This window comes from Melanerpes formicivorus, unplaced genomic scaffold (genome assembly GCF_026170545.1).
Source record: "Melanerpes formicivorus ecotype bairdi unplaced genomic scaffold, bMelFor1.0.p_v2 SCAF_24, whole genome shotgun sequence".
Taxonomy (NCBI): Eukaryota; Metazoa; Chordata; class Aves; order Piciformes; family Picidae; genus Melanerpes; species Melanerpes formicivorus.
This window is the reverse complement of record NW_027142376.1, coordinates 910,216-922,488: the sequence shown is the minus strand read 5'-3', so window position 1 is coordinate 922,488 and position 12,273 is coordinate 910,216. Positions and strand designations below refer to the sequence as shown.

General features: G+C 43.9%; 1 protein-coding gene across 2 annotated transcripts in view; it reads right to left on the bottom strand.

Moving 5' to 3' along the window:
* Window positions 1–12,273, bottom strand: part of EGFR (epidermal growth factor receptor) — a 185,673-nt gene that overhangs the window by 52,042 nt on the left and 121,358 nt on the right. For both annotated transcript variants that reach the window (XM_068152558.1, XM_068152559.1), the window contains exons 2-5: window positions 4,674–4,825; window positions 3,921–4,107; window positions 3,104–3,238; window positions 635–703 (exon numbers count right to left, since the gene is read on the bottom strand). In XM_068152558.1, coding sequence (XP_068008659.1) covers window positions 635–703; window positions 3,104–3,238; window positions 3,921–4,107; window positions 4,674–4,825 — 543 coding nt within the window. The remainder of the gene's footprint in view (window positions 1–634; window positions 704–3,103; window positions 3,239–3,920; window positions 4,108–4,673; window positions 4,826–12,273) is intronic.

Sequence of the window (12,273 nt, the reverse complement as noted above, 5' to 3'; positions counted from 1 at the left end):
TCACCACACAGCTACTGCATCCTCTCTTATATGGTAAAATAAAGAATAAATGCTCTCAAGATTAAACAGAAGAAAGTTGTGGGTGACAGAAAAAAGTGAGAGATAAGACAGCTGCAGAATATTAGGAAAAATTTCTTCACTGACAAGAGTGATCAGGCATTGGAACAGGCTGTCCAGGGAGGTGGTGGAGTCACCATCCCTGAAGACATTCAAAAGACATGTAGAGATGGCACTCTGGGACATGGTTTAGTGGGCATGGTGGTGCTGGGTTGATGATTAGACTCAATGATCTGAGAGGTCTTTTCCAACCTTAATGATCCTATGATTTGGCCTCTGGTGGAACAGCAGATCTGCAGGGAAACCCAGAACCAAGTCAAACCACTTCAAGGTTTCCTCTCCAGAAATGGAGTTACGCAGGGGAAGCAGGCATGGCCATCCCCCCCCGCCCCCCCCAACTGTGCTTCTGCAAAGCAAGAAGCAGACCATGTCCCTCCACAATTTGCTTCAAGGAGCTCCAGCAGAGAAGGACAGGTGTGAAACATGCATGACTAACTTGTGCTTGACAGGTTAGTTTTTCAGTAGATAGATATTTAGCATGTCAGGGCACACAAGGTATTTCTTAATTCAGGCTTACATGTCTGGCAGTTCTGTTCACCAGGGCCCCAGCAGTGGCCTTCTGTGCAGTTTGGATGACATTTGGGACCTGAAACACAAGAGCAGAGTATTATATTTTATCAACATGGACAGCAACATCATCACAGGAGCCAGAGAAAACAGACTTGAGCTCTCCTCAATAAATCAGGGCGGGATGAACCTACACACCAGTGCTCAAAAATTTTGAGAGCTGGACCTTAAATCTATATCAAAGGATTCATGTCTGGTTTCCTACATGCAGCTCTCCACACTGTTGAGTAAGCAAGCTCAATACCTAGCCAGTCTAGCTTACAGCAGCAGTATATTTTTTCCCAGGAACAGGAATTTCAGCTACTACCCAGCTGTTTCTCCTGCTGAAGTTTGCAAGCAAAGGCAAGTCACAACTGGCCCATGGCTGGGCATGTTAGACTTGATGCTATTAAAGGTCTTTTCCAATCTGAAATGATTCTATGCTTGACTGCCCATCCCTGGAGGTGTTTAAAGGATGCAGAGATGTGGTGCTGAGGGACATGGTTTGGCACTGGGCTTGGTGGAATTGGATGATGGCTGGACTTGATGATCTTAGAGGTCTTCTCCAACTCAAACCATTCTATGACTCTAGGTGCCAGCTGCTTGCTACAGGCCACATGCAAATCAATGTTTCTGAACAATGTGGTTCTAGAAAGAAAACAAACTCAACTGGATTTGCCAGCAACAGCCAGCTACTCTGACCACAAAGTTATTTAACTTGCCTGCTTTGTGCCCTCCTTCTACCCACTGCCAAAACCACTTCTCAGTGGAGGACTACGTAGCAGATGGACAATTGATGGCGAGGTGGCAGGATGGATGAACAGACACCCTGCCTGACCTTGAAGGTTCAAGTACTGGGCTCTTTCCCCTCCCTCCTTCTTTACTCTTTTCTTTCATTTCCTTTCTCTTAATGAGAAGCAAAGTCCCAGAGAAACAACTTGCTTTAGATTAGGGGATGGTTACTGAAGCCATAAAAGGCTAGGCAGATTAGTCTGGAATTTGCTACGTGGAAGAGGCATTTCCTACTGGAGTGACTCTTCCTGTGAACAACACGTGGTTCTCCCTCCTCCCCACCGCCTGTCAGAGAGCTGGACAGATGCCAACACTTGTCCAGGAGTTGATTGATTCGGTGTGGGACCAGAGAACTCCTGGTTTTTTCAAAGATGAAAAGTGAAAGGTTAACATTTCTGTGGAGTTCAGAGCCAAACTTCTGTGATGACTTGTATCCTTCACATCCCCTCAATTACACAGACAAATCTGTCAGCGCAGAAGTTGGCTATTAGCTCTTGGGCAGTTACGCAACTGGGAGAAGATAAAGGGAATGTTTTGCCACCAATTTAGAGTGCCAGAAATCAAAGGCTGAGAAATGAAAATAAACTCTCCTTTTCCCTGAAATGACAGGGGGCTTTTACAAGGGACTCAAGAGCTGAAGGATTAGCTTGAGCCCCCTCAAAGCACAAGCTACACAAACTTTTAAATATATGCTCATCTCCCTGCTGATTAAAAGCACCAGAACAAGAGGACACAGTCTCAAGCTGTGCCAGGGGAGGTTTAGGCAGGATGTTAGGAAAAAGTTCTTCACAGAAAGAGTGATTGGCCACTGGAATGTGCTGCCCATGGAGGTGGTGGAGTCACCATCACTGGAGGTGTTTAGGAAGTGACTGGGTGGGGCACTTGGTGCCATGGTTTAGTTGATTAGATGGTGTTGGATGATAGGTTGGACTTGATGATCTCCAAGGTCTCTTCCAACCTGGTCTATTCTATTCTACACTGCTCTACTCATCTGCCTGTTTAGCTTTCATTTTGCATGGCTAAGCCATGCGGCCCACAACACCCAAGCTGTACAGGACTCAGCTTGGAACTCAGTGCTGAACTTCAAGTCCTACAGTAACTCCATGAAGGCACCCATATGGGTTTTCTAGACCAGAGCCTTGTACTATAAACAAAAAATTGCTGGAAGGCAATCAAGAGCACATTTTTCTGAGCTGCCTTTGAAGAAGCACATACTTAGGGTACTGTCTGAAACCAAGAGAAGCTTTTCCAATAAGTTCCTTGAGCTATGAGTTAAGGACCTAACCACCATGAAAAATTACTTCTTAAGCCAGTGGCCAAAAAATAAAAAGGGTTTGCCTTGGAACAGGGCTTGTTGGCCCTGCATGCAGGAATTGGTGGACTTTGTGCCTGAGTTGCCAGGTACTGGAACAAGGGGCCCAGGGAAGTGGTGGAGTCACTGTATCTGAAGGTGTTCAAAAGACGTGCAGACGTGGTAATTCAGGACATGGTTTAGTGGGCACGGCAGTGCTGGGCTTAGGGTTGGACTTGATGACCTCAGAGGTCTTTTCCAACCATAATGATTCTATACCACATGAAAGATGGGATGATAGGTCTTCCCTTTGAAATGGGAGAGTGCATAGAGGTTTTTTGCTAAATTAATACTCACAGGAAGACAGGTTGCTTGCAAATTCAAGTACTGTGGGAGGCTTCTTGCTTGTGTCAATGATGTCATTCCAGAGAACATTGTCCATGTTACAGAGTTTGGGGTTGTTGCTGATTTTAACACCTCCATTGAGAATTTCTGCCACAGAAGGAAAAAAATTTGTAAGTGAAGGAAAATGCCTAAATCTTCTGTCTCTGATCTAAAGAAAGGGAAATAAAAGAGATATTTCTTCACCACAGCCATGCTGTGTTGACAGAAAAGGACAATCTGTATTGCACCAGCACTCCTGATGGGGCAGCTAACACCAGGCCCAGACTGACAGGGTCTGGAAGGTTGGCTGCTGCTGGATGTCATTACATCCACACTACATGTGGCTTTCTGCCTCCAGGGGCCACTGCACACAGCAGATGCAGCCATGCTTGTGTGCACAGCCAGAGAGCATCACATAAGATCCTCCCTCACATATTGCACTGGAATTTAACAAAAAATAAAGACCTGGATGCACTGGAATCAGATAATGCAAATAATGAGTGCCATTTTGGAGGACAAATAAATCTCACCACACTGTTGATGCTTTGGATTTTCTGGGTATTTCTGCAACGTGGAATTAGGAACTTCATCTTTAAGAAGGCTGACTAGCAGGAAACCAAGCAGGAAACAGGGAAACTACATTAAATCCTCGGTTTTAAAGCAGGATTTGACGGGAGATCTTGGTTTTAAAACAGGATTTGAGAGGAGATCGTCAATTGGATCTTGGTACCAATAACCCAACAGTTGAAGTTTGCCTTACAGGCACCTCCACCTCTTGCCCTCATCTCACCTGACAGCCGTTTCATTGGCAGCTCTCGGAGTCCCTGGGTCTTATTCATGTGATAATTGGATAAAACTGCCAGAGCATAGGAGTTGTCATACAGCACATTGCCTCGGATGATCTGGAGGTTTTCCAGGGGAATGACATCCACCATGTTAAGTGCGATGAGCACGTAGCCTGCAACCTCCTGTATCGTCTGGGGGAGCAGAAGAAACAAGGTGCTTAATCCATAGCATTTCTCTACTCTTAACAGAGTCTCTTTCCTCATCCTGCCCCTCCAATCCACCATCTTTCAACTTTAAGGGATGATAAACCACTTAATTCCATTACAGAAATTAATAAATCAGAGAACAAGAAGAGACTCCGCTGGGAAGTACGATTGTCTAAGCGGGTAAGATACGACCCTCAGAGCAGTTACCAGGGGTAATTCCAAAGCTTACCCCTTTTCTGTTCCCAAGCACTACTCTGAGGAGTGAGGCAATGGGTAAGGATGCCATAATATTTGTAAATAAGAAAAAACCCATCTGCATTGCAGGCAGCGTAGGTTGGCAGATGCTTGAAAAGCTATTTCCTAAAGTATCTGGTTTAGCAAAGTAGGGTTGAGCATAGCCTGTAGTCTACAGGTATCTGTGGTTTCTCTGATGATAGCTGGCTATGTCTTTGGATCACCACAGAATTTTATGGGTAGCTGATGCTTTAACACTTAAAAAAGGCAGTAAGGTTCCTTTAGCAGGTAAGGCTACAATAGCCAGGAACACTAACCTTCAAGAAGGAGAGGTCACGATTGTGCTCCACGTATGTAATCTCCAGGTTGCTGAGCACCACTTCACAGTTGTTATACATCCTCTGCAGGCTGGTGAAATGGTCTTCCACATGTCCCAGCTGGGTCAGCTTGTTATTTGTCCCTTGACAAACTGTGGAGGAAAGAAGAAAGCTTCATGAAAGAGATTGGATAGATTGGGTATTAGGAAAAATTTCTTTACAGAAATAGTGGAACAGGCTGCTCAGGGAGGTGTTGGAGTCACCATCCCTGGATGTGTTCAAAACCATGCAGATATGGAACTTTGAGACATAGTTTAATGCCCATGGTGGTATTAGGTCGATGGTTGGACTTGGTGATCTTAGAAGTCTTTATGATTCTATAAAGGAAGAATAAGTACAGGGTAAAGACTTGTTGCCCATCTATCTTTACAAGTGCCACAGTAAGTGAAGCATCAGCACAGATTCAGAAGAAATGTTGTCTTGTGTGACCAACAGTGTAGGAAGCATATGATTTCCCAGGTACAGAGGTTTACCAAAAATTAAGAGCTAGAATAACCTCCATCATTTTCTCTCATATAAAGAGCTCCAAGATGAGACATTTGTGCATAAGTAACGCTAAGTTTATGTGTCACAAACATAAGTCAGTTCATGAGGAGAGGGCATTGTGGTAGTGCTGTCAAACACTACTCAAAGTGGTATGCTTTCAGGAATCACCAAAGGTAATTTACAACACTTTTAGTGCCATTGGATCTCCTTGTAAGTTCAGTGGGAAGGAGTGGGAGTTTCCTGCAGGACTCCTCCTCATCCAGGTTTTAAGAGCAAACTGTCCCTCTGGGGCTCACACATCTCTTGCTACTCAGACATATTGAGAGTATTAGAGATTTGTGAGATTTCCTGCCATATTCATCTTCAGCACACAAATCCACCTAAGCCCAATTTGCTGGTGGGGAAGGAAGTGGTACCACACAAAACACCACTGTAATGACAAACATTTCTCACCTGAAATTCTACTATGTAGCTTTACCAAAGCTAGAGGAAGTGACAAGTTGTCACAGCTGTATTTGATTGCGGTGAAAGAGCAAAACACAAATTGCTTTAAAGCAAAACCCACCACACACAAACTTCAGAAACTCTGATCCAGTCATTCCCTGGGCTATCCATACACAGCTAAAGGTCAAAGTTCTCTGAGTTATGCCAACACAGAGAAAAGGAGAATAATACATAGGGGGAAAGTTTACTGTAAAGGTGACAGAGCCCTGGAAAAGGCTGCCCAGAGAGGTTGTGGAGTCTCCTTTTCTGAAGACTTCCAACACCTGTCTGGATGTGTTCCTGTGTGAACTGCCCTAGGTGATCCTTCTTTGGTAGGAGGCTTGGCCTAGATGATCTCTAGAAGTCTCTTCCAAACCCTAACACTCTATGACTCTGTAATATGGAAGGCATCACAGTAGAATACCTCATAACACCTTCCATGTGGAAAGTTTCAGCCCAACTTTGCTCCATGGTGGGAGCAAGAGGAGACCATTATCTCATCAGCACTATGATGCAACCCTAACCTGACCTTACGGTTTTCCGGAACACACTGAAATAACTGCATTCATTTATCTTGGAGAAAACAAGAAATGAAACAATCCTTTTGCAGAGTCATAACTCCTGTAAGCACCAGCCATAAACCAGAGCACCATTTCTGTGGGGTGCTGCAGAGCAAAGGGCAGAGACTCTTGACAAAACTGGGATGAAGATTTGGAGCTAGGAACATCTAACACCTGTTGAAGATTTACCAAACAATTGATGTTTTATGAGTGGGGAAAATAATAAAGCAGCGATAAAGCCATACTTCTCAATTGTCAAAACCATTTGCTGAACATGTGTTCCTTCTCAGTACAGCCATTGCTATTAAGGAGTTAAGAGTGATAACAGATTAAAGACTCTTCGCCCATGCTTAAAACAAGGCCATTCACTCACATTCCTCAGTTATTTCTCATTATATGTCTAGATAAACATGATGGTGTTTGGGATCAAAGTGGCATCTGCTACTAAACAGAGACAGTTTAACAGGGGTTGTGATTACACTGTCTAAGCTACCACAGAAGCCTCAAGTGTAGAAAGTGTCCCTTTTTACATTTGCCTTGAATTTCTGTAACAGATAAGAAACTTCTAAGCAGGACATTCTGTTCCAGTTTCAAACTGGAGCAGTTCCAATGCATTTGTGCTTAAAAATCTCTATCTGCTGCCTTCTGCCTCAGGTGTGAGGATCAGAAATCATCAGACAGAATCACAGGAGGAGTCTGTGGAGCGGTCACATTTTGAAGGCAGAAAGTTAGAAACATTGTCATATGCTGGTCTGCCCTGGAAAATGTATTGTTGATGGACACAGGGGTGAATGAAGAAACTTCGAATTTATCGGAAAAGTCAAAAGGTCCTCCCAGAGGTCATCCTGAACCTTAAGCAATGTCATCCTCCTGCCAAGGAAAAAGGCAGCAAGAAAAGATTCTCTGAGGGTTCAAAATCTCATTTTGGCTGCTCAGTTTAGGCATTTCAGACTAGATCCCTAAAATGGAGCAATTATGAAATACACTCAAGTAGAATGCAGGAGCAAGTGCAGTATAGACTGGTCACAGAAATGAGGACATATAAGTCAGCCTGTTATGGTCTTCAGGGTCCACAATTGGCCTGATGCTCTCACTGCATCTCCAGTGTTAACAGCAAAGATCTGCCCTGGTACTGAAGACAGGCCCTATGCATAACATGCAGTGTTCATGATACATCTGAACTGAAGGAAAGGGGGAAAGAGAAGCTTTCTCTGGAAGCATCCTCCTGGCAATCAGTGCCCACAACTGAGCCATGTTGACTTACCACTAGTTGGATCATGCAATACTGAAACAGGTCCTAGGAGAAACTGCACACATTTGAATGTACTTCCCTTTAGAAGAGATAAATATTGGAGCTCTGAACTTGGGTCAACTGTCTTGAGAAAAAAATTTTCACTGCTTATTAGATCAAGGCTGCTAGAGCAGGAAGAAAGCATGGTTCCTCTTGTGCTTCCCCCTTTCCCTCCCTCGTGGGGCCACCCAGTGAACTATGCCAAAGAATTGATACAAGATAAAAACAACACAGAACAACAAATAATTAAATGGACAGAGGGTATCTTAAGCTCAGGAAAAGTCCACTGATTTAGTTCACCATGATGCCCCATGAGCCACTGCATTGGAAACGGTTGGACTTGATGGTCTTAGAGGTCTTTTCCAACCTTAATGATTCTTTGAAACAGCTCTAAGCATAGTGGGGAGGCTGGAGCAAATAGTCAAGAGAAGGACCTTGCTAGCCTGTGAAGCTGCAGAGAGAAACCCAGACACAATGAGCTGTAAAGAGGCTTCAAGTTAGTTTTGCAGGACCTATTTTCTTCCCTTGTTCTGTGAGAAAAGAACACTTTGATGGCTTTATACCAAAGGTCTCAAACTACATGCAAATTGTTTCTCCCCTCCATCAGCCTGCTCACATTCTCTATGCAGTAACCAGTAGGTGAGATGTCAGTTAAGATGCTGAGAGCAAAAGGAGATGGCTTGCATCTGTTGAGATCTCAACAACACATGGCTAGCATCAGTCAGACCACCCTACAGGAGCTTCCCCCCTCATGCATGATTTTTCTGTTTGCTCGAAGAGATACAAGGGCAAATCCTTGTTTGCTACAAAGAGACCTAAGTACACCCAAAAAGTAAACTTCATCACAGCAGTATTTACCAAACGATAACCTGGGTCATAAGGAGCATATGCTGAGCAAATAAAACCCTGAAGCACACCAAACAAGCTGAAACCCCCACAGCAGAATTGCTGAACTTGGGCAAAGGTGTGGAATCATTTCCCAACTAGAACATTTGGAAAGGAAAGAAAATGGCCTGCTTGCATCTGATGAATAATGCAATTCCTACCATTTCTTTGCTTGTGAAAACTGTGTTCTGAGAAGATAAATGCTATAATTATCTGCATGTAATGCTACAGTGTGAATGCCATTCTGGCCAGAGGCAAAAACACAGACAATGAAATACTCACCTTGCTCCACAGAGCTCTAAGTGGGACATGCATGCTTGAGCGGATGGATTATATTATGGCTTAACCTCTATTGAGCTCGACCCCCAAAGGACAGGTTATGATGCCACATACATTCATCACAGAGTTTCCTTTTAATGCGCAGCAAAGCTGGCACCGTGTGAAGTCAGCGGTGGGTATACTAAATATGAAATAGCAAACCTTACCTATGTATACATTCTGTTTTGCAAAGTGTGGTGACTAGGCAATGGTTTTACTGCAGCTAGATGCAAAATCTATTTCATTTTTCTTTGGCTTCACTAGTGTGGATACTTGCTTGGTAGTCCTGGGGGAAGAGGTAGTATCTACCACATAATATATGTCTCATGTGGACACTTAATGTATGGCTGCAACATATTTAGCTATAAAGGAGGGTTAAAAAAAAAGAGAAGTTTCCTGATGGAAATTCAGGGTGAGCTTATCCCTGGCCATTAAAAGAGCTGAGATCCAGAACTGAACTTCATGAACTTCAGCATGGGCTGACAATGAAAGCTTTCATCTTATCTGTGGTGTTAATACAACAAAATATAGCCAGATGGGGAAATTTTGACACTGAGAGGTTGTCCCTGAGCATGGAGCTCTCCTGCCCCAGCCTGGGTGACCCGTTGGACCCCCAGCCACTACCCCTATGAGCCAGAGGCAGCCCAAAAAGTGAGCATGGGATTACCACCATGAAGTCTTTCATTCCTTCATGATACTGCTCTTAGCACACATGCTGTACTTCCTAAATGCCAAAATAATGTTGATCTTGAATCAGTGACCTTGTTACCTCAACAGACAGCCTGAAAAAATGCAGATAGAGCTGAAATATCAAGTGCTGTGTAAGACAGCAGCAATCCAAGAACTGAAGAAAGACACACTGTACGTACTGATAGATGCAAACTCACTGAATTATTAGTGCATATGAGAAGTGCAGGGTTGGCTGCCCTGGATATTAAAATCCTCTCTCTGCCCACAGACATGCTTGCTCCACTTCTCCACCTCAGACTTGGCTTTACAGGAGCATTTCTGGCTGATGCCAATGGGTTCACTCTCTGCAACCCTCTGTTCCTTGACCTCTCTATTTTTTTTCTTTTCCTTTTGCATTCTGGTGCAGCCCAAAGCAGTGGACTGAAACCAAAGCATTTCCTAAATGTATTTTCCACAAGTGACAGCAGGGTGACAAAAAGCATCCAGGCAGCTGTAATGCTAAGCCATGATGTTCTCCCAAATCCATGCAGGCTCAGATTCAACCAAGTGTTGCCTGCAGCAATTGCCCTGATGCAAGTGAAATCTGTTTTCATCTTTTCCCCAGAAAATCTCTGATTACTGAAGCCCCAATCCTGTCATGCATTTTTGTCCCAGACTTGAGAAAAACTCCTGAGAATGCTTTGAAACTAAATCATCACCAATCCCCAAGTCATCAGCTGTTCCTGCCCATGCTTAACCTCTGCTAGTCTCCCTGCAGTTCTGACAGACACATGAAATAACTCACAAAGGCACTTTGAGCCATGCAAGTCCATTTCCATGCTTCACAGATCACTTATAACTCTATATGCCCTGGCACAATAAATTTATATACTATTTTTCTGCATGTTTTCCAGACATAATTGACAATAATGCAAAACTTGCAGACAAATAGTATCTGTTTAATCTGCCAACACTTTTATAAATATGCCTGCCTCTCTCACTCATTGTCATTAATTTCACTCTAGGGTTGAGGTTTTGTTTTTTTTTCTTAACAGGCACTTGGTCCAGGTACAAAACTGCCTCTGAAAGCCATGGCAGATAAAGGCATTTGGTGTCCTACCACCAGTGCTGCTCACAGCCAAATTCACCTTAACCAGAGTGTGGGGAGAAAAAGCTTCCAAGAGACCCAGAATCACTGCAGGATTTCTTAATCCTGCTTGGCATGGGTTGGTATGGATAATCACACCATCCCTAAACCCTGCCCCTTGCACCTCGCCTAATTCACCCCTGCACAATATGTGGGGGGGGGGGTCGTGGCCATGGCCTGAGCTCCTTCCTCAGAGAAAATCTGCTTCCCCCTTAGGAGGTCTGCCGCTAGCCTTCACCTAATGGGGCCTCAAAAATTAAATAAACATCCTTGTGTCACTCAAGCACAAATCAGGACATCTGCTCTAAGGATAGATCCTGTATATCAGGTATTTTTTCTGCTAACCTCAAAGCATTCCCTTACAGCTACTGAAGAGATCTGAATAACCTGCTGTGGAAACAAGAACAGCACAGCTAGTACTATCAAATGATCAAAATAATGGCATTTAAGCTCACAAGGAACTACTGGAGCAGGCAGGATGTTTGTCATCATGACTAACCTAATTTCTGACAGAAAGACAATCATAAAATGGTTTGGGTTGGAAGGGACCTTAAAGATCATCCAGTTCCAATCCCCGCCAGCATAGGCAGGGACACCTTACACTAAACCAGGTTGCTCAAGGCCTCATTCAACCTGGCCTTGAACACCTCTAGGGAGGGGACATCCATGACATGCCTGGGTAACATGTTCCTGTGTTTCACCACCCACACTGTAAAGAATTTGTTTCTAATACCTTTCTAAATCTCCCCTCTTACATCTCAAAGCCACTTCCTCTTGTCCTATCACTACAACCCCTTGTAAAAAGTCCCTCCTGAGCTTTCTCATAGCCCCCTTCAGGTACTGGAAGGCTGCTATTACATCTTCCTGGAGCTGTCTCTTCTCCAGGCTGAACAGCCCCAACTCTCATATCCTGTCTCCATAAGGGAGCTGCTCCAGCCCTCTGATCATCAAAGACAAACTTTTTACATCACCAGTTCCTCAGTGCTAGACAGAGATGTGAAGGAGAGATTTTGGTGTTGCTGGGTTGAGTGTGTTTCACATACCGAGTAAGACATTTGAGGGGGAGGAGAATCCACATGGCACAAATAGAAAACCGAATCTGCTGCAACGTGCCGTGGGAAGTTAGGAAAAGGAAAGGAAGAGCTAAAAACCAAGTGAGGAGTTTAGTGCTCACAGGTGGGCAGATGTTTTCCCTTGAGAACAGTGGTTACAAATACATGTGATGCTTAAAAAGTCCCTCTTCAGCTCAATGCCACCAGCATTCAGGCACTGGAAATGCTGCTGCAGAAAAGCAACAGTTTTGGAAGTATTCAAATGCTTTTAATGGAAACACTGCGAAAAACAGCCTTGTGTGGCTGTGCTAAGTCCCTGCTCACTGTGGCTTAGAGGAATGCATTTACTGAGATTATTCCCAGCTTCCAGACTCACTGGGAACAAAACAATGACAGAGCACTTAAAAATACTTAGATGGAAATATAACTGCAGAAGTGACCCAAAACTAATGCCACATTGGAGGGAAAAAAAAAAAAACCCACAAGAATATGCCTTCAGGCAAAGCTTTCCCAGATGATTCCTTATTTGTATTTGCCTGAGAAAAGCAACTTTTCCAGCTAAATCTAATATTAAGTTTCTCTTGTTCTGGTTAGGAGTGGAGAGCTGCCCTCCAATGGCAAAAGTCGTGTCCTGAATTGCAGTGGACAG